At 41.5% G+C, this 24,107-nt stretch overlaps 1 protein-coding gene across 7 annotated transcripts in view; it reads right to left on the reverse strand.

Moving 5' to 3' along the window:
• Positions 1-24,107, reverse strand: part of LOC124139637 (kelch-like protein 5) — a 195,268-nt gene that overhangs the window by 46,105 nt on the left and 125,056 nt on the right. For 5 of the 7 annotated variants that reach the window (XM_046506885.2, XM_046506886.2, XM_046506881.2 and 2 more), the window contains one exon: positions 6,431-6,753. In XM_046506885.2, the coding sequence (XP_046362841.1) occupies positions 6,431-6,704 (274 nt within the window). In that variant the 5' untranslated portion in view covers positions 6,705-6,753. Of the gene's footprint in view, positions 1-6,430; positions 6,754-12,246; positions 12,424-17,974; positions 18,949-24,107 lie in introns of those variants that run through there. The other 2 variants (XM_046506880.2, XM_046506884.2) reach the window with 2 other exon arrangements.

Here is a 24,107-nt window from a genome sequence, read left to right on the forward strand (position 1 = left end):
ACAGCCTATGGGAAAATATCTGTTATACTGAGATCCCACTGTACACTGACAGAACTACGTGCCTTATATTGTGAGGTCCAAAACCCCAATCCAGTCATAATGAGTGTAATTTATCCTTGAGTGAAAAACAATGATAAAATCATGCCTACTGATCAGCCTCTAATACGTGTTATCAGGACCTTAGTGCTATGGTGTCGTGACTCTTCCTTAATTTGATTTAAGGCAGTGTTTTTCCAAACTGGTCCCTATGTGTGGATTGTTTGTTCGTTTGTTAAATGTCAACAATATTTCAGCTATATCACTGCAGCCTGTAAAAAATCAAGATTGGGGCAACAGCCTCGCCATCAGGGTATGATGATAAACATATTAACCACTGAATATAACCAGCTGCTTTTTTTTTACCACTCATACACTTGACTTTCAGAAACTAGATCAATACCTATGTGCAAATCTCCATGGATGTGTTCATCAAACAAATTTGAGTGAGTGAGTGATTGAGTGAGTTGGGTTTAACGCCGCTTTTAACAGTCTTCCAGTTATATCACGGCGTGTCAGCTTAATGTGGGAGGAAAGCTCGAAGTGATGCAGGTCTTAGACGTTTACCACTTCGGTGAAACCCACGAGCACGGGTATGGCGCTGACAAACCTAGAAACATAATCGGGGCGAACTGGGATTCGAACCCACAATCAAAGGTTTCTGGCGTGCCCAAGGGACACAACTCTGCACAGCGAATCGTGGCGCCTTAAACAACTGGGCCACCCGTGCCCCCGAGTGAGTGAGTGAGTGAGTGAGTGAGTGAGTGAGTGAGTGAGTGAGTGAGTGAGTGAGTGAGTAATTCGACAAAAGCCAGAGAGCAATACACAGTGAAACCTTGATAATATGGAAAACCTCTTTTCTGACCATCTTCATCTACATACACAAAAGAACACTAATTCATAACCATGAATCGTCAAAGAGAATTGCACACCAGAACAATTTGATTGTAAACCATCCTGTCCAAATTATCCATGTTTCACTGTAAATGTTTTCAGACAATCCAGGATGTTTTTTCTCAAACGACATTCCACCTGAGAACAAGTAAATCTGAATGAGCACCTTGAGATGAACACACCAATCCATCCTCCTCCATATCCTATAGTTTGGCTGGGTGACGTCTGTAATCACAGTCCCAGCCAAGTGAAGATGCTTAAGTGTTATTGATGAGATGGAGACAGATCTGGCCACATAACTACCTGACACACTAATGACCGGACACCATCAACCTGCCCCATGTCAACCACCTCCCCAGACAAGGCAATTCTACTGTGTTTCTATCTGGGACAGGCAAGGCAATTCTACTGTGTTTCTATCTGAGACAGGCAAGGCAATTCTACTGTATTTCTATCTTTGACAGGCAAGGCAATTCTACTGTGTTTCTATCTGGGACAGACTAGGCAATTCTACTGTGTTTCTATCTGGGACAGGCAAGGCAATTCTACTGTGTTTCTATCTGGGACAGGCAAGGCAATTCTACTGTGTTTCTATCTGGGACAGGCAAGGCAATTCTACTGTGTTTCTATCTTGGACAGACTAGGCAATTCTACTGTGTTTCTATCTGGGACAGACAAGGCAATTCTACTGTGTTTCTATCCGAGACAGACTAGGCAATTCTACTGTGTTTCTATCTGGGACAGACAAGGCAATTCTACTGTGTTTCTATCTTGGACAGACAAGGCAATTCTACTGTGTTTCTATCTGGGACAGACAAGGCAATTCTACTGTGTTTCTATCTGAGACAGACAAGGCAATTCTACTGTGTTACTATCTTTGACAGGCAAGGCAATTCTACTGTGTTTCTATCTTGGACAGGCAAGACAATTCTACTGTATTTCTATCTTGGACAGGCAAGGCAATTCTACTTCTATTTCAATTCTGTTTCCATTTCAGACAGTCAGGTGTATCAGATTTCCTTGTTTGTGAGTAATTTGGTTAATCAGCCTCATGTTACCTTATTATTGTGACAGCCAATGGATCCAGCTGGAGGTAATCATGAGGAAATCATTACAACTATGCAAGGATCGAGGCAAGTTTGTCCATGATTCATAACGTTGTTGACATGGGTGACAACTATTTCCTCCAGAAGGGACGCCAGCACAAAGAACATAGTCCGCAGTGAATAAGCTGGTGTTTATTTATGCAGTCAGCATTATTACACCTCTGCCACAGCAATCCTCATGGATCAGGTAAACCAGTGGTTGACATAATGAACAATGTCCTCAGGTCATGATGACACAGTCAGCCAGAACAATGTCCTGATGACACATTCAGCCAGAATAATGTCCTGATGACACACAATCAGCCAGAACAATGTCCTCAGGTCATGATGACACACAATCAGCCAGAACAATGTCCTGATGACACATTCAGCCAGAACAATGTCCTGATGACACATTCAGCCAGAATAATGTCCTGATGACACACAATCAGCCAGAACAATGTCCTCAGGGCATGATGACACACAATCAGCCAGAACAATGTCCTGATGACACATTCAGCCAGAATAATGTCCTCAGGGCATGATGACACACAATGAGCCAGAACAATTTCCTGATGACACACAATCAGCCAGAACAATGTCCTGATGACACAATCAGCCAGAACAATGTCCTGATGACACATTCAGCCAGAATAATGTCCTCAGGGCATGATGACACACAATCAGCCAGAACAATGTCCTGATCACACAATCAGCCAGAATAATGTCCTCAGGGCATGATGACACACAATCAGCCAGAACAATGTCCCGATGACACACAATCAGCCAGAACAATGTCCCGATGACACACAATCAGCCAGAACAATGTCCTGATGACACATTCAGCCAGAATAATGTCCTGATGACACATTCAGCCAGAATAATGTCCTCAGGTCATGATGACACACAATGAGCCAGAACAATTTCCTGATGACACAATCAGCCAGAACAATGTCCTCAGGTCGTGATGACACATTCAGCCAGAACAATGTCCTCAGGGCATGATGACACACAATCAGCCAGAACAATGTCCCGATGACACACAATCAGCCAGAACAATGTCCTGATGACACATTCAGCCAGAATAATGTCCTCAGGTCATGATGACACACAATGAGCCAGAACAATTTCCTGATGACACAATCAGCCAGAACAATGTCCTCAGGTCATGATGACACACAATGAGCCAGAACAATTTCCTGATGACACATTCAGCCAGAATAATGTCCTCAGGTCATGATGACACACAATGAGCCAGAACAATTTCCTGATGACACATTCAGCCAGAATAATGTCCTCAGGTCGTGATGACACAGTCAGCCAGAACAATGTTTTTAGGGGGTGATGACACACAATCAGCCAGAACAATGTCCCAATGACACACAGTCAGCCAGAATAATGTCCTCAGGGCATGATGACACACAATCAGCCAGAACAATGTCCTCAGGGTATGATGACACACAACCAGCCAGAACAATGTCCTCAGGGCATGATGACACACAACCAGCCAGAATAATGTCCTCAGGGCATGATGACACACAACCAGCCAGAACAATGTCCTCAGGGCATGATGACACACAATCAGCCAGAACAATGTCCTCAAGGTGTGATGACACACAATCAGCCAGAACAATGTCCTCAGGGCATGATGACACACAATCAGCCAGAACAATGTCCTCAGGGCATGATGACACACAATCAGCCAGAACAATGTCCTCAGGGTATGATGACACACAATCAGCCAGAACAATGTCCTCAGGGCATGATGACACACAACCAGCCAGAACAATGTCCTCAGGGCATGATGACACACAATCAGCCAGAACAATGTCCTCAAGGTGTGATGACACACAATCAGCCAGAACAATGTCCTCAGGGCATGATGACACACAATCAGCCAGAACAATGTCCTCAGGGCATGATGACACACAATCAGCCAGAACAATGTCCTCAGGGTATGATGACACACAATCAGCCAGAACAATGTCCTCAGGGCATGATGACACACAACCAGCCAGAATAATGTCCTCAGGGCATGATGACACACAACCAGCCAGAACAATGTCCTCAGGGCATGATGACACACAACCAGCCAGAACAATGTCCTCAGGGCATGATGACACACAACCAGCCAGAACAATGTCCTCAGGGTATGATGACACACAACCAGCCAGAACAATGTCCTCAGGGCATGATGACACACAATCAGCCAGAACAATGTCCTCAAGGTGTGATGACACACAATCAGCCAGAACAATGTCCTCAGGGCATGATGACACACAACCAGCCAGAACAATGTCCTCAGGACATGATGACACACAACCAGCCAGAACAATGTCCTCAGGGCATGATGACACACAATCAGCCAGAACAATGTCCTCAGGGCATGATGACACACAACCAGCCAGAACAATGTCCTCAAGGTGTGATGACACACAATCAGCCAGAACAATGTCCTCAGGGTATGATGACACACAACCAGCCAGAACAATGTCCTCAGGGCATGATGACACACAATCAGCCAGAACAATGTCCTCAAGGTGTGATGACACACAATCAGCCAGAACAATGTCCTCAGGGCATGATGACACACAATCAGCCAGAACAATGTCCTCAGGGCATGATGACACACAATCAGCCAGAACAATGTCCTCAGGGCATGATGACACACAATCAGCCAGAACAATGTCCTCAGGGCATGATGACACACAATCAGCCAGAACAATGTCCTCAGGGCATGATGACACACAACCAGCCAGAACAATGTCCTCAGGGCATGATGACACACAACCAGCCAGAACAATGTCCTCAGGGTATGATGACACACAACCAGCCAGAACAATGTCCTCAAGGTGTGATGACACACAATCAGCCAGAACAATGTCCTCCTGTCGTGATGACACACAACCAGCCAGAACAATGTCCTCAAGGTGTGATGACACACAATCAGCCACAATAATGTCCTTCTAATCCTCATTAGTCCTCACTGACTGCAAGCACATGTTATTGGGGACCTACTCAATGGTAATAAGTCATTACGTCAACGTAAGGCACCAAAGATTTAAATCTGAAAGGGAGCAATATTTGAAAAAACCTTCTGATGCAATAACTGATCAATAAATAAAAATAAAAACATATACGTAAAAGAGTTAATTTGTCAATGCACATGATGGATGATATAATTGTACCAAATCTGAATATAAAAAAGTTCTAATAAATTGTAAGCAAGAAATATCCATCAAATTATGTTCTTCTCTGTGATGTCCAACAAGTCATGTGAAATCAGTGGTGGAAGTGTGAAGAGGACTACACGACTCAGCCTTGGAAAAGCTGTCCGCACAGAAACAAACTTGTGTTTGTATTTCACAATGCTATCCATAACTACTGTCCATTCACTATAACAATCCTAACAGTTATCTCCCCTATGTAGACCGCCTGATTTAAATAGACTACATTATTTTCCTCTCCTGTCATGGCATGTCTGCATTAAATCTGCCAATAGGGAATTGTGCGAGCACAAAATGCTCTGCTATTGTTGTTTTATGGTACTTCACAATAAACCAACCGCCATAAATGCCATGAATATTGCAACAGTGTTGCACACCAACAGCCAAACCTACTTGTGTGGGGACATAAAATCGAACTTCACAGCCTGTAGTATTTTGCAATGACTGACTATGGCCACAAGTAATGGAGTGAATATTGCATAATACTGAATCAGCAATTTTCCAGCTACTCTCATCTAGTTAATGACACATTTTTTGCATCACATCCAGGAAGCAGAGTTACAGCCTTATCAGTAGACTAACATCTAGTCTCTGAAACGAACTATTTTATAGAGAAAAATTATTTTTTTTAAATATAGTTATAAAATATTATAAAAATGAGTCCAGAGACTAGCATCTTGCCTTTGAAATAAACTATTTTATAGAAAAAAATTATAATTTATATTTTAGTAAGGTAATCTAGACTTGCCAAATATAATAGACTTGCATAGGCTGTATTGGATATATTTATTTCAGGGTCTGCATGGCTTTATCACAAGGAGTGCCCAACGTAACCTTGTCAGTCCTGGTAACCTAAACACCGACCGTGTTAGTGTCAATCGGACTTAATATATCACAGTACTCCAGACAGGTCACTTGTAAGATTCTCTTCCTTGCTGATCCTATCTATTACAATCCAATGTATGTATCACCAACTCAAGGCCAATACTGCTATTACAATCCATATATGACTGGGTAACGACATGTACCATCTTTTCACGTCTTTTGGTATGACGTGTCCTGGGATTGAACCCTGGACCTTCCACTCTCCGGGCGTGCGGAGGCGGATATTGCTGTAATACTGCTGTCTGTGATGTAACAACAACACTAACCCTCCTCTCACAGGGTTCTGTACCAAGCTTCACCTACCTGTGTATGTGTAGTTAATGAGGGACACCATTGCATCTGGGTCCACATCCTTCATCTTGATCTCGGACATCGTAGCTTCCCTGACATCACTTGTGAACATCGCAGCAAAGTAGTCCGAGGCTGCGCTGAGGACGAGCCTGTGCGCTGGAATACGCTTTGTTCCAGCAATAAGGGTAACATCACACAGAGTGTTTTTGCTCACATAGTTCTCCATTTTTTTCATCATCCTCTCGGAATGGTTGATGGAGCGAAACTCGTCCCCAAACTCGTCCATTCTATTGCCCTGGAAGTTTGCATAGGTGTGGTGATGGTGAACCAGGTACCTGCAATGGAAGGAAGACTGTCAGACTTACATGTCTTAAACACAAAACATTCACAAATGAAGGAAGTATTAATGTGGGCTTTTCCCTGTTGTCAAAAAAAAGCCTAGGGCCGCCAATTCCTCGTTGATAATGCAAATGCTGATGCTGTCTGCCGACTCTGAGTGATCATCTGTTTGGTAAAGGAGCAATTCAAAAGGAGGCAAAAATAACATGTACTAGATTTGACTAGTTTTTTGACAGCTATTGTTAATGCAATTTGTAAGCCAAATTAAATGGGATTTGTGCTTTTGGTCAAGTATATTTTACACATCATTCATAGTCTTGCTTTAATTTGTTCTAGTCTGGAGAAAGACCAGATGCATTCATTTCACTGAGATCATCTTAACGGAAGGTATGGCTAGCTCAGTGATCCTCAGTGTAAGCTGGATACAAACAGTCTCAGATATACAAAACATGATTGGATCAGACAAACTCACAATACATGATATCAAGAATGAATTAACAGAATTGAATTTATTTCCTAACCAAGAAGAGCCCAGATAGCTGAAGCAAAAGCACCTCCCCACTGTTAACTGACATCTCTTGGAACAAGGGGAGATCACTCCCAACATTACATCACCACAGGTACCACACACAGCTAACACACTGACTCATTCTGAAACCGAGCCACACTTTAACCAGGACATCATCTTAAACTTCATAATCCTAGAGAGGAAATGTTTCAGTGATGGTATCACACTGTATATGATGCATGTTTTATTGCTTGGAGAATACACATATTTTCCCTACTACATACTCATGTCCTCAGCGTTGCTGACATATATATATATATATATATAGACTCTCTCCACACTACTGAGAATATGAAGCTTTAAATCTATTCACACCAAAACCTAACACACCTTGAAAAGCTTATTCTGAATTCAGAATAAGCATAGACCCTCTATTATCTACATGACGGTATGAATAAAGTTTACATGCTACTAAACTGACACTTAGTCAATGAAAACATGTCTTTGAAATAGTTATAAAACCTTTTCTCTTCTGCTGTTTTCATTTATGGAATCAAGAAAACTATCAAAAACTAGACTTTGTTTAGTTTGATCTAGACTTGCCTAGGCTTTTAGTATATTATATGTATATTCCTCTACTTCATTGCCAAATTTGAAAAAAATCTTTGGGAAGTTTTGGATGACAATCAGTCAAACTGAACAGATGTGAAACTCTGCCCCCGAACAAGGAAATAACAAAGTGCATATACAGGAACCTTTGAACCAAGCTCCTCTCCTTTGTGCAAAAGAAATACCAATGAACCGTGTAAGGACTTCCTCAAAGAGAGTACAACATCCATTAACACAAATATCAGGTACTTATAAGCCAAGCATCAAATCATCTTCTAAACAAGGCCATCCAGAGCCATGACTAGGAGATCCCAAGTGTTGCCGAGAGGACATCCCAAGTACAGCTCTGTGATGATGTATCAGAGGTCATGTGACATGTGGTATGCAGTGATTAGAGACATCCTGTGAAGCCTTGTAGGAAGTGTCCTCCCTCAGAGCCGGAACCACGCTCGGAACCACGCTAGGCTCATATCCCGTTTACTTCTGACCATGGAATTCAGATACAGGGTCCTAATCATATATTTTCTCCATATTCTCGCACACATAAAGGTTTGGACAAACAAATCATTATGATAAATCATTGTTTGCTGTAATGACAGACTCAATGAATAATGGAGGCAGTAAATATCACATCTGAATTGGTAATAAATCACCAAGGCAATATTCAGAACACTACACAAACATTACTCAACAGTTACACTTGCAAATATTGTTTACAGAGTAATAAAGATGAATTATAACCCCCCAAAAAGTAAATATCTGATGTTTAATTTGCAAAGGTATCCAATGGAATGTCCGCAGAGCGCCAAAGTTGATTCTGGAAAACGTGTAGACCTTGAAACAAGTTACCAGGCAGAAGAGCAGGAACCTAGGAAGCACCAGACTAGCACCAGAACAACCACTAGGCACGGACGGTGTGAGAGAGGGTGTGAGAGAGGGTGTGAGGCAGCTAACAGATAGGGTGCGGGGTAGGTCTCATGGAGGGTGTGGACAAGGTCGTCGGCTCTCACCTTCTCTCATAGTCCAAGTGGAGTATATGCCAGTTCTGCATCTCATAACCTGGGCACTTGCAGTTGGCATTGTCCAAATCTTCGGTCTCGACCCGCTTTCTTGGGCGGGTGAGGTTTATTGAGAGATGAAGTGAAAGGGCAACTATGAGAGTGAGTGAGATGTGCGAGGAATCTCGCATTGAACCAGGCCTGTCCACATCTGCGGAGAATCAAGTGGAAGGTACAACTCAGGTGTCACTGGCACACTTCAGACAAAACCCAGGCAGACCTATAGGTGTCTGTGTGTAGGTAACCAAGAACACTGATTAATTATGAACCAGACCGCTAACTGCAAGTCTCATCCTGTGGGGATGAAACATAGACTAGAAAATGATCTTAGCTGCATCTAGTGAGGGGATTAGGGATTCATATGTTCGCATCATTATTTGTACATATTATCAAGTTCTGCTGCAGAACAAATCATGAATCCATCAGGATTGACAGCATGTTACACTATCAAAAACTTGGTCAAAGTTTTCTTTAACCAAGTTTTTATCAAAGTTTTGGATAGTGTAACGGGGCTTAAGCCTATATTCCTGTCACATCGTCAGGTTATTTAATACCATATTTGCACTGAACAAAAGGTTCAGTCAGTGTCATCACAGCTACAGCATTACAGCCCTTGACGTATGATTATATGAAGCCTTGTGTCTGAGCACAAGCAGGGAGAGAGAGGGGAAAGGTGGGCTCTCCCTCTACCCACCAATGCAGCAAAAAGATCTAATGCTGGAAATCACCAGTCCCCGGTACCCGTGAAGATCCAGGTTAGAATAGGTCTTCAGCAACCCATGCTTGCTGTAAAAGGCAATTATGCTTGTCGCAAGAGGCGACTAACGGGACTTGTGGTCAGGCTCGCTGACTTGCTTGATGCATGTCATTGTATCCCGATTGTGTGGATCTATGCTCATGATGTCAATCACTTGATTGTCTGGTCCAGACTCGATTATTTACATACCGCCATCGTATAGCTGTAACGTTTTTGAGTGTGGCATTAAACAACAAACAAACACCAGTCCCCGGTGCCAACACTAATAATTATCAATAATATTCCTTATTGATTTTCAAAGTTTTCAACAAGTAGTTCCTCTGATGAAGTCCCAGTTGTAACCGATTTGCTCCCTGTGTTTGGCCTGTGATGTTTGCCAGTATGCTGTAGCTGGTCCTGGGGGGACAAGTCTGGCAGGGGGGTCAGCTAGTTATCACTTCAAGACAAGGACGGGCTGCCAGCTGGCACAAAGGGTCATGTAACTGACACTAGGGGTTGTTGTTGCTCAGTGCCGGCAATGCCTCTCATCCCTACTCCAGGCAGATACATGGCCCTGACACGCCAAACTGATAATTATCAATTTCAATAAACACATAACTACAGTGCGGCCAGCCCAGCATACTGTGCAAATAGTCTAAATCAACTGACTTTCACTCCGCAATAACATGCTAGTGTAAGTTTCTGGTGTGGGGTTCAGATCCTCGCATCAGTGTTTGTCCAGTTTGGATCTGTACGTGAGATATTACTGCCTGCTATGAGATCAATACCACACCGTGGCCAACCGGTTCAGGAAGCAAAACAGCTCTCTAACATCAAAGGTAAGCAAAAAGGAATCAATCTCAGACCGTAATAAAAACTTGCGAAAAGACCTCATAAAAAACAACAAAACTCTTCGGTTTGAGACATCAAACATAAACTCACTAATAACAAAAATTGAAATAACAAGATGCAGATGTGAAAGGTACATTCTGAATGGACTCCAAAGTAACCATCAGTGACTCCATACACAGACTGGAGCCAATATAATCTTATAAAAATCAAAAACTAAAAAATGCTTTTATTAAAAAGAAAGCATTACCATCTACACCATATTTTGATTGTTGAATTAACTTATTTCTCCACACACATCCAGCTCCATATAATAAAATTCAATAGTTACCCATATGTCTTCTAATTGGGAAGAAAACTCAACCCTATCTCGGCAATAAAATCTTTACAATATAAACCCAGCAACATGACAGGAGAAGTACCCTGAAGTGAAGCATAAATTTGATAGGAAGGTGTAAGCTTATGCCACCATCCAGGGCTAGTATATCACTCCAAGATAATGGGCTATATATACCCTCCGTGAGCTTTGTTCTCCCGTTTGATACATAGGACACCCGTAGTGGCTAATTATACAAGCAATTATCACATGCCAAGGGAGATAATTCTCGACATTTGCCGTAGTGTTTATTGCAAGTGATGGCTCTCCCAGGCACGACCCTCCAGAAGCTAATCATATCAGAAAGCTGGTAACCGAGTCTATCTGATGTATTTGTATGTATCGCTGCCTTTACCTACAGTTTAGAGTGTGGTTTTTACAGACTGATATACAACTAATTGACTCGGGAGTATTGGACGCCTATACTTTAAGTAAACTCTCACCACCAAGACAGCCACATGCTGAATTGAGATTTAAGAAGCCTCCTTTTGCTTCAGTGAAGATAGATTTATGCATTTAATTGCACCCTTTACAGACCTGCAAATGCTAATACCACATAGCTGGCCGGATTCGTTAGATTCATGCCTACTTAAGCCACCCCAAAACACACAGGGACAGACTTCTGGAGATCCATCAGTACAAGACTCCTGAAAATCTAGAACCTAAAAGATCTAGTTGTAAACCACTAGTCCGAAATGAGCTGCAGATTAGTTGAATATGACCAGTGGTGTCTACCACTGACACAGTGAATGGTTGGTGTTGAGTATATGAGTTATATTACAGCTCAGCTTGATATGGTGAAACCAATAATCACCTTTTGGTCTCTCGGTGTTCATAATCAAGGCTCTCAGTTATCTGGGGTGCCAGATATCAGAACTCTCCTTCCCTCTGTTAATATCTGGCTATGATGTTATAAAAATATTGTATTTGAAGGAATTATCAATCAATAGTTAACACATTATGGCCATGTGAGAAATTAAACCCGGCCTTCGGCATCAGAAGCTAAAACACTGACTGGTATAGCCTACCCACCTCACTGGATAACTGTCACAAATCTCCCCGAGGCAAACATTAGTAACACTATAGACAGGTACAATATTCAAAAGCTGGACATCATTAACAATCTATTAACCTTTAGAGACAAGTATCATTTCTCAAAATCCTCCTGCTTTTTAAACACACAATCGTGTAATTGATCCCAGTAATTCAATACATAAATACTCTTGTCCGCTATTTCTACTTATTATCATCTATTCTCAACCTTGTCATTTCTAGAATCACATTTCCCTATTGAAAAGGCCCTGGACATTACAGCCACACACAATATCATCCCGGCAAGATCCCCAACCTTACCTCCTTCATCCCTGAAAAGTTACCAGTTTGGAATGGCTACATAACCGTCCCTGTTACAGTGTAGCGATGTGTATCCTCTGTAACGATCCCGAGACCTGTGGCTTTACACTACACGAGCTGGCTATCAGACTGACTGATCTGACCGGCCAACCTTGTCAACACAACAAGCCACTTGTACCTAGCACATACTCTGTGTGTAGCAGTTACAAAACTTCCTTTTAAATGTCACTGCTCAAGTGCCTTACAGCCTGATCCCCAGAACAAACATGATGTCACTGGGGATTGCGGCAGGACCACTCCAATAACCACATCTCCCCTAAATGTCACTGGTGACACCCAGCCATATCATTTCAGAAATTGAATACATATGTGCAAATCAGCCCTGTTATATACATATCACTCTGGAAGACACACAATGCACATGAATATCCATGACTTCTTTTAAAGGGCAATGTAAACATTAAATATTTTTGCTGAAGATATAGCTGTCAGCAATATTATACTACTCAAAAAAAAAGTTAAGGACCACCAATTCTTTCATATTTCTATAGTAAATCAGTCATCCCTTGACAGATTAACTCAACTGATATGAAACAGTGTAGTATATAACACTGTTTGGTTAGCCTGAAATCAGTCTAACCACTAATCTGGAACAGGCAAAACTGTAGTTATTTCAGGGTGAATCTACAGGGTGCATCTCAGTAGGGAAGTCATTATGTAGCTAATTACCTTGTTTATTATTTTACTGTAATACAGTTTATCATAAATTCTCCAGTTTACAGGAGGAAACAGAATGCAGAGATTATGATCAGCTGGGTGTGGTTTCATTGTCTGCTCCTCACATTAAAATAAACATCGTCGCCACTGTAAACTGAATTGGATATGTGATAAACCTTCTGTAATCCCAAACAAGAATAACTTATCTATACATATCATAAACCTGTTTGTATGTCTTTATATAAGATAGATACGTGATGAATCGCTAAGAGCAATGAAGACAGAGGCATGGTTTATTTCACGATAAAACATTGTTCTATCAGGACGTCATTTCTGGAGATTTGAATATGCACTTGCAACTCGATGATGTCATATATTGGATGGATGACGCTATTTTTTAGGAGGGAAGTGTCTAGTAAGTTGTTCCCCATAGATGTAGCTTGGCAATGCAGATAAATGCAGTGGCCGAATGATCGCATCCAAAAGTGGGAAGAGATATGACAATCGGTATTGGGAGAAAAGGTACAGATAATTGACGTGAGGATTGTGAGAATATGCGGGAAATAACATACTTAACCCACCTGTTCATAAAATGAACTTGTCCGACATTGCCGAGGACAGATTCAATTCAGGGAGTCATCATTATTAAAATTAATGTAACTATCACGAAAGCTTGCACATATTATTAACATCCTTGAAGAGGCTGTACATAATGTTGATGCCTCATATGCAGCCCTTCATGGTTTGTTCTCCCTGCAGTGTTTTACTGTACAACAAACAACGACCACAAGTCGTGTATTTCTTTAATAAATGATAACAATGACTTCAGAATAAACTTTTCATGCCGACATGAACTAAATGTAACTCAATGATTACAAGTTCCGTGAAGGTTTTAGGTACAAGTACACAAGCACACAGTCCAAATAGGAACTAAATATACATACAAATATGTACAAACTGATTTACATACGACCATCACTTCCAGATCCTGATAACAGTTGTAAAGAAATGTGTACAACAGTCAGCCCAAGGGTACGTACAACAATGCCCCTGTACTGTGTGTTTACTCACATTACCCAGGAAACTACTGTAGACATTTAGGTAAACAGGAAAATACTTCAAGCGATTAATGAAATGATGTCAACATTGGTTCTATTTGCTATGTTATGTTTTGGCTTCAAACCCCATTACATTATGTAAACAAGTACCCACAGTCAACGTTAAATCTAATTGTTATTTGAAAGAATTTTGATGGATGTAATTTGGATCTACTTTGGGAAAAAAGAATATTGTCAAAGCTATTTGTGATCTGGCATGCCATATATAGACGCTCAAAGCACCATGGAGTTTGAACACAACCCTATATCATGAGAAAAAGCCATTTACCTAATTTGTTTTGTGTACCTATATTCATTATACACTGACCTGACGAAACTAATTAACTTACTTCTAGACATCAAACACAAAGACCGTACCTATTAACCTTGTGCCTTGCAGTCAGGCATGCAAGCAACACATTGTTGGACCTGTGATCCCAACACCTTGACAGCTAGGCCAGTGCAGTCAGCTCACAGAGATAACTCAAGGTCATTGTGATGGACCTGTGATCCCAACACCTTGACAGGCCAGTGCAGTAAGCTCACAGGGATAACTCAAGGTCTGTGTGATGGACCTGTGATCCCAACACCTTGACAGGCCAGTGCAGTCAGCTCACAGGGGTAACTCAAGGTCAGTGTGATGGACCTGTGATCCCAACACCTTGACAGGCCAGTGCAGTCAGCTCACAGGGGTAACTCAAGGTCAGTGTGATGGACCTGTGATCCCAACACCTTGACAGCTAGGCCAGTGCAGTCAGCTCACAGAGATAACTCAAGGTCATTGTGATGGACCTGTGATCCCAACACCTTGACAGGCCAGTGCAGTCAGCTCACAGGGATAACTCCGCATATTGTTGGACCTGTGATCCCAACACCTTGACAGGCCAGTGCAGTCAGCTCACAGGGATAACTCCGCACATTGTTGGACCTGTGATCCCAACACCTTGACAGGCCAGTGCAGTTAGCTCACTGGGATAACTCCGCACATTGTTGGACCTGTGATCCCAACACCTTGACAGGCCAGTGCAGTAAGCTCACAGGGATAACTCCGCACATTGTTGGACCTGTGATCCCAACACCTTGACAGGCCAGTGCAGTAAGCTCACAGGGATAACTCCGCACATTGTTGGACCTGTGATCCCAACACCTTGACAGGCCAGTGCAGTTAGCTCACTGGGATAACTCAGGACATTGTTGGACCTGTGATCCCAACACCTTGACAGGCCAGTGCAGTAAGCTCACAGGGATAACTCCGCACATTGTTGGACCTGTGATCCCAACACCTTGACAGGCCAGTGCAGTCAGCTCACAGGGATAACTCAAGGTCAGTGTGATGGATCCTAAACGGCCCACTGACCCTCTGCCTCGGTTGCCTGTCAGGAAGTGGGTTGGGCTTAACATGGCTTTGACAGTATTCAGTTACATCATTGATGTCAGCTTAATGAGGGAGGAGTACAAGAAGTGATGATGGTCCTAGATATTTACAGCTTTCGCACACGCACAAATCTGGAAGCATAATCAGAGCGAGTCTTGGATTCAAACCCACGATCATAGGTTTTCTAGCATGCCTAAGGGACACAACTCTGCACAGCAAATATTGGCGGCTCCTCATACAACTGGGCTATCCATGTTCCCTGGTTTAATGTATGGAAAAAAGAGTATGATACATTACAGGTTATCATTATATTTGGGCTATCAGCCAACCAACCTTCACCCTCTGTGCTATAAACTTTAGACTCCATCTGCCTGATCTTGCTTCTTGGCATCATTTTCAGTAGGTTTTACTGTTAATATGGCCCATTTCATCTGAGCTGACTCGGGCTTCGGACAAGTCGCTAATGTCAGATTGAGCCTTGAAACCATTCCCAATGACATGCCTTAGATACAGATGGACCTCACAATAAACAGCATAAGCTAATATATCCCACATCAACCTCACAATAAACAGTATAAGCTAATATATCCCACATCAACCTCACAATAAACAGTATAAGCTAATATATCCCACATCCACCTCACAATAAACAGTATAATTTAAAGCTAATATATCCCACACAGACCTAACACTAAACAGTTTAAGCTAATATATCCCACATATGCCAGCAATGTTAGTACCCTAAGTTGAATCGGCTCTCATCTATCTATCTACATTTGACCCACATGATCAGCCAAACATTTTATGGGCAATTAACAAAGGGTCAAGCACCTCTTGTTATTGCCCTGAGAAGGAACCAGATATCACAAAGCGTGGTCATATACAGCCTACAATTCAGTCTGTCAGAAAGATTTTAAAGACATGCTTTGATTGCAGGGTGTTAGTCTAAATCTGTGTATACACTTCACTTTTCCTCCAGCCATAGCAGCACTGGTCAATGCATTGACTGACCCATATGCAAGCAGTCATCAGGCCACTCATTAACCTACCTACATGCATTGATAACGCCACTCTGCAGATATGACAAGTAGGCCACACAGCTGGCAGATATGTGAATATAGGTAGACAATATATAGATGTCACCTAGCCAATATGGTAATAGCCCAGAATATCATCCTGCTGTAAGGACGCAGCTGTGCCCTCCTCTGTGATGCAGAATCAGCAGTCAACACCAGAACATGTCATTCCTATATACTAAGCAAAACAATACAACGGAAGGGGTTATTCTTGTGTACTATAGAGATTTCCCAAGGAGCATCACCTGATGCTAGAATCCCGCATATTCAATCTGCGACTTCAGTACCTAGTCTGAAGATTGAGTCTAGGAACATTTTTTTCAGTCTAGTATGCTCATCTAATGAAAGTCCATATATTCACACTAAAGTTCATATATTCACACTAAAGTCCATATATTTACACTAAAGTCCATATATTCACACTAAAGTCCATATATTCACACTAAAGTATACTGCCAAGAGACAATTTCGGCCTAGCAGACTAAGAAGCACTGGCACAATCTGCATATTTGACCAATTGGATCTGCCAATGAGTCTCCAAAAAAAAGCATCTGCTGCTGATGTAGAACAGTGTTTGGAAGTATCTTTCTTCAGACCATGGTTATTTTACATTTTATTTATGTATAACACATCACATATAACACTCAGTAGGATTGCTTGTTACTGTCAACTGCTTGATTTTTAAGGCTGGAAAAACACCTGGGTATCATAGTTGAAACTAACAGTATCTTAGAGATTAGATGTATGCAAAATGGGACTGAGAACATCCTAGAGATTTGATGTAGACAAAATGGACTAAAAGCATCTCTAAATTAAAGACATGAAAATCAAATGAACAGAATCTTTGGAGACAGATGAAATATCAGTATTGTCATCAACATTGTCTGTTGCATGAGTCATAGAGACTGCAGACGGCCTGATGAAGGAGGACCAAGTCCAACTCATACACGCTTTGTGGACAAGCATTCCTGCTTGGATTCAAGCTTGGTACCTAAGTAAGAAGCACCTGTTGAAACACTGGAAAGATCAATACTACCCTGCAGCAACACAGATAAGTCTTCAGATAGGAAGTGTAAACATTATGCTGACAGCTCCCAATATTCTTACACTGTCTACAATATTGAAAAGTAGCTTCATATGCTCTTCAGTGATATCAAAGGTTCTACCTGTTCCAAAGGTCTAGAATTGACGTTATTAATTAAAATAAAATGAAGCTAAAGAATAAAAACAGAATTGAATTTCAGCTTTAGTCCTGTGAACTGCCCAATAGTTCAGGTATCATAAGGACTAGTAAAGATTTGCCATTTAAGGGTTTGGCTACATGTTATCATTATAAGGACTAGTGGACTAAAAAAGTTAAGTTTCTATCGCTGAATATGTTTTCATTTAACCATCAGTATATTTCATATATTTATAAGAACAAAACGCTAAAACATACGAAAGTGATTAAAAGAAGATCCTACCTGTACAGATCAGACAAGCGTGAGACTTTGGTCATGATTGATGGTGAACTTTGTGTAGATGTGACAGAGTTTCTAATGACACTGGCAATATCATGCCAGGACCAGGATCGTCTGCAGCAGTTCCCTCGGACAACACTCATCTAACACTGCTGCCACCAGAAAGCAGGGGAACCCTACAATTCACCAAACTCCTGCACTACCAGCCTAAGATATCCCTCTGATGCCTCAGCTACACAAGAGAAGAGGCGACTCATTCAACTCATTAAATGTCACACTGTTTGCTGTGGAAGTATCTTAAACCTCTGTCAAATCACTCCTGATGACAGATATTCTGATCCCGTTGTTTACAAACATAAACTGTCACAGCCAACATTGTATCACTGTATCAGACAGGTTTGCATTGTCAGTTCAGCACCACGTTATCGTCACCCAATGTGACACAAAGTGTCACGGAAGCATAAAAATCTTGTCAGGAAGTTCATGTTCACCAGCAAAGGAAGGTTGTCACGTCTTATTACTTCATGAGTGATGTGACAAGTAGTGGTACAGAGCCGATGTGTATTCCGTCTGTCGACACCAGCATTCCCCATGCATGTCAGGCCAGATGACAGACACCTTCTGTAGCAGCAGAGACTTATTGAGCCTACACGCTCCGAGAATTGATCACCGATCTGACCAGCGGGCCGAGCGAGTCATCTATATTGACAGGCCAGAGTCCAGTCATCCAAACACTTGACAATATCTTACTCACCATGACCCACCTGGTGGTAGACAGAATTGCATTAAAACCTACCACTCAGGCTGATCGATTGGTAATGCAGCACTGGGCTACAACCAGATCTGATTGGCTGGTCTCAGCCTTAGCAGGTAGTGTAATGCCTCCATACCTTTATGGAAGCATTGCGATAATACCTAAACTTTCAGTCAGATTAAATATGCATCTGATGTCGCCTTGTCCCTCTTCTCACAGCCACAATGGATGATAAACATCTAACCATGAGATGGCTTACTGGAGCGTCCAGTGTTCTGCCTGACTGAACAGAGCCCTGACACTTATCATGAGAGGGCTGCATGACAATCTGTAATAATCCTTCTACTTGACTCGTAACAATCTTGTGTCAGCTCGGATTTGATTTCAGGTCAATCATACCGTGTTGTATGATTCGGCACACAGTTCAATCTATCGCAGTGGCTGATCAGAGTCTATTTTGGACACAGACTTTTAACTCTTGTTTGTAATGACAATAGTTTGTTTGCCCGCAATAATGGCTGGAGATCGGAGTCTAGGCCACAACAGAGTCCTCATGGCCCATGTGTTGACCCAAGGCACAATAACACAACCTGATCATCTCTTCTCAGATGTGACATTGGCACAGGTAGGGGCTTTTAACTCTGAGCCGTGAAAACACCCATTATTGACCACTTACAAGCAGAAGACACGGCGATGGGAATGCTGAGGAATGAATGAAAGAGATTGAAGCTGAATGGTGGACAGATTGCACAGACAGAAACTGATTTCATAAAGATCATGTTTCTTGCCTTGTTCACTGTCGAGGTTATAGTGCAGCTTCTGTGAAATCCATACGACAGCATTCAAATGTGATGGTTCCTGATGCACCCTCCATACAACACTGATCAATACATGAAGAGGTTGTCAAGGAGTTTCAGATGACCCTGAATATCTGACAAGACAAGGAGCTCCCTGTAGGGATTCCAGGAAGAATATGTCTCTAGTATGTGTTTCTAAGAGATTAAAATTAAAATGAATAGTTACAATAAGGGCTGGGACAATACACTTGAGATCTGTCACGTATCCTGATACCTTACTCACGATCCGATACATATCACGATACTTGCACATGCTCATATCTGTGGCGCGTAAGCCATCCTTTTCATAGACAGGATGGCAAAATACCTGGTACACTGACGGTTTACAGTTGGCAGTGTTCAGTATGGCGCAACAACAAAACTTAATTTGGTTTTCACTTGCACTTCTGATTAGTGTTTAGTAGAACAGTTATTAAAGCAAACATTTAAGGTCAGAATCGATATTTTTTACTTAGTGTGTGACTGTGATCGATACTTGTATCAAGAAGCAAAACATCGCGATCCACTGATGCATCGGTGTATCATCCCGCCACTAGTTACAATGTGTGATAATCGTGGATGCTATCAGTGATAAGAACAGGTTGGCCTGTTCCAGAATGGACTATTTACAGGTAGCTGGGACTTGCACTTGTAACATTAAACAACACTGACTCACTCCCTCACTGACACCCTGAATAACCCCGTGAAGATCCGGGGTAGAATAGGACTTCAGCAACCCATGCTTGCCATAAAAGGCAACTATGCTTGTCGTAAAAGGCGACTAACGGGATCGGGTGGTCAGGCTCGCTGACTTGTTTGATGCATGTCATCAATCCCAATTGCATGGATCGATGCTCATGATATCAATCACTGGATTGTCTGGTCCAGACTCGAGTATTTACAGACCGCCGTCATATAGCTGGAATATTGCTGAGTGTGGCGTAAAACAACAAACAAACTAAACTAAACCGAATAACCAATCCTCAAAATACAAATCCATACACACCGGGCATATGAAATATAGTCCATTATTTCATCTGACATAAATCAATGAAACGGATACATCATACAATTTTCAAAGATTACAGAGTCGCATCTGAAGAAAACATCACAAAGCCCTTTAATTGAAAATAACTTTTTTCAAACGCCAACTGTATTCTCTAATCTGTACCACGTCCACATGAATAGCAACTTGTTATTCAAGCATTTGACAGAATGGGATAACTGTTGGACAGATCTGACAGATCCTGAGCTAATGGGGAGACAGAGACCCACCAAATGAGATTACAATCCTGCATGTCTATGTTTAGATGCATGTAGGCGTGTTGTGACAAATGATACTCCTGTACAACAATATTGTTAAGAAGAGGCTATTGATTTTCTACGGACATTGTATCATTAAAAGGAATATGTGTCCGTTAAACACTATTAGATACTGAGTATTATCTTATTTCAGATTGTTCATAACATAGAATTTTCATTAACATTTGCAAAAGAAAAAAGTGATGTTATATCTGATACTTCAAAGGTTATAAGAACAGAAAAAGAAATTTAACATATAAAACACATTTTTATATTCATATCCAGACAGAAAATAAAACATAAATCATGAGTGCGAAGAAACAGATACAAATGACTCTCTGGCAATTACTTTCGGAGAAATGGTGTGGGAAAGTGCCTTTTTCTGAGGAACAAGTGTGCAGAATGAAGGTCAGAACTTGCAAGATTAAATTCTTCAAATTCTGCACAGGCTTGTTTTACATTTGAAATATGGAGTTACATATTTTTTGCAGCAAATAAACATGTGTTTCAGTGGAAAAGTAATAAGGCACAAATTCAGATAAGACCCCTGAAGATCTGGTTATAGAAAAGGTCTTCAGCAACCCATGCTAGCCATAGGAGGCGACAACGCTTGTTGTAAGAGGCGACTAATGGGATCGGGTGGTTAGTCATGCTGACTTAGTTGATGCATGTCATAGTATCCCAATTGCGTTGATCCATGCTCATGTTGTCAATCACTGGATTGTGTTGACCAGACTTGATTATTTACAGACAGTCCTCATACAGATGGAATATTGCTGAGTGTGGTGTTAAACAACAAAGAAACAGAAAAAATAAGTCATTGGTTAAACATTGATTAGATAACTCTGTTCATTTCAAGCATGAAAACAGCATAATTCTGGCATACAAGATTTTGATTCTCACACCCAAATATGTTTAAAAATTGTCAACATTTACAATAAAAATAGCTGGACTAGTATTGATCATTAAAAAAGAGGCATATTCTGCAATTGCTCTGCAAAATAGATTAATGCAACGATCAGGAGGAAACTAAAATCACATAATTCTCCCGGGACCGACATTTGTCATCCAAGGGTTTTTCTGACACATATGGTGCCGTCATGAGAACCGTTTTCTTGTAGCCTTGAGGTATTCCTGTACAGACAAGCCCTCACAAGTCTTCTTAACAGCTACCACTGGAGGTGTTAAACATGAATCACAAGCCCATTACTCATTGCAAGTAGTCATAATGATAATAAAATTGTCCTATCAGCCCCTAATGAAAGTGAGATTGGTACTGCACAATGAAAGAGTTTATCAATACATCTCCAGGTTGTTGCATGTGTCTGTGATTGAATATCGTTACAAGCATCATGAGTCAAGTGATAGATGGAAGCCGCTTGACTCATTGATCACCCCTTCTCCCAGAGGCAGGCTAGAGACGGAGAAGGATGATAATGTGACAGTTTCAGTACTACCGACTGTAGTGATCGTTATCATGATCAGGATATTCATCATTGCCTCTTTTTTCAAAAGTTTTCATCCTTCATATCACATCCAAATCATTGATTTTATTACATATTTTTAAAATTCTTTTCATAGTCATCTAGATCATGATCATAAATGCCCACCATCACAATTTAAAATCACCATCACCATCACCACCACCACCACCACCACCACCACCATCACCACCACCACCACCACCACCACCATCACCACCACCACCACCACCACCATCACCACCATCATCATCCAAATGACAATATTTACCGGTACCCTCCCCACTTTTACGAACTTCATGGATCTGGCGAAGGAAGGTACAGAATAGCACCTCCATCAGATTTCTTTGCTGATACAGTGTTTGATTAATCATGACAAATATCTGCCAGAAATAGCACTACTCCATTTACTGAACACACAGATATTACTGATACTGGAAGTTATTGATTGTAAATATTCACATAAAAAGGAAATCTCCCCAAAGTTCAATATTCCTGCCCTGATATCCATTCCCCCAGGCACAGGAGGAAACAACAGACTCCATTTTTCCAATTTTTAGTAGCTCAGGTCAAAGAGTATTTTAACACACATAAAGTCTTTACAATGGCAGATCAATACTCTGTGAAGTCAACCTACTGATGCGATAATGAGTTCTCCATGCAATATGACAGTGGGATTATGGACCGATGTTAATAACAAACATAATACATTTTTAATAGAGACAGATCTCTCTGAATGCAGCCTGCCAGTACTCCTTCCATGACCATTTCAACACTACCCTTTGGAGAGAGATTGGGAGTGTTTGTTTGTTGTTTAATGTTGTATTCAGCAATATTCTGGCTAAATGACAGTGGTCTGTAAATAATGAAGTCTGCACCAGACAATCCAGTGATTGACATCATGAGCATCATTCTATGCATGACATGCATCAACCAAGACAGCAAGCCTAACAATTAACGACAAGCATGGGTTGATGATTCAAAACCAGATCTTCTCAGGTCAGATTGTAAGTGAGAGAGTTTTGTGGTGAACATGTCATTTTGCACTCTGTGGAAATAAAGAAAAATACTGCTTTTCAGTTTGTTCACCTTCTCGTTATCTTAGAGTTGGACAAATCTGCAAGGAAATATGAAAAATCTTGCCTAGGAAATAAGAGCTGAAAAGAGCACAAGGAAGAAGTCGGATACATCTGTCAGCAATCAGGAAATAGTTGCTGCTATTGTCCACGGGGATATTCTCATCAGCAGCCCTTGCCTACACCTCCCAGTCCCAGAACCTGTAGGTGCAGGTCCAGTCCACAGACAGGTGCTTGCGAGCCAGTGTTTATCTCCTCTCCACAACACAGCTCCACTATGTAATCATTCTGCCCACTTGTTATTGTATAGCCCTGGTCAGTGTAAACACCGATCATCAGGTCAATATGACATTAACCTCTAAATGATCAGGGAACATAGCCAGGTCTCCCTACTCAGACTGATGGTCCGAGCCTGCAAACGTTTCAAACAGGACTCATTATTTCCTTCTTTTTCCTCAGATAAGTTCAAATGTTAGGATTGGCTTTAATTTGAAATGAGTTCGAGAACAGATATAATCTTTTTATTAAGATGTTTTCAGGGTAATTTCATGAGTGAGTGTGAGTGAGTTTGGTTTTATGCCGCTTTAAGCGATATTCCAGCAATATCACGGCGGGGGACACCAGAAATGGGCTTCACACATTGTACCCATGTCGGAATTAGAACCCGGGTCTTCAGCGTGACAAGCG

The sequence above is a fragment of the Haliotis rufescens genome, unplaced genomic scaffold (assembly GCF_023055435.1).
Source record: "Haliotis rufescens isolate VD_foot unplaced genomic scaffold, xgHalRufe1.0.p SCAF_7, whole genome shotgun sequence".
NCBI classification, from domain to species: domain Eukaryota; kingdom Metazoa; phylum Mollusca; class Gastropoda; order Lepetellida; family Haliotidae; genus Haliotis; species Haliotis rufescens.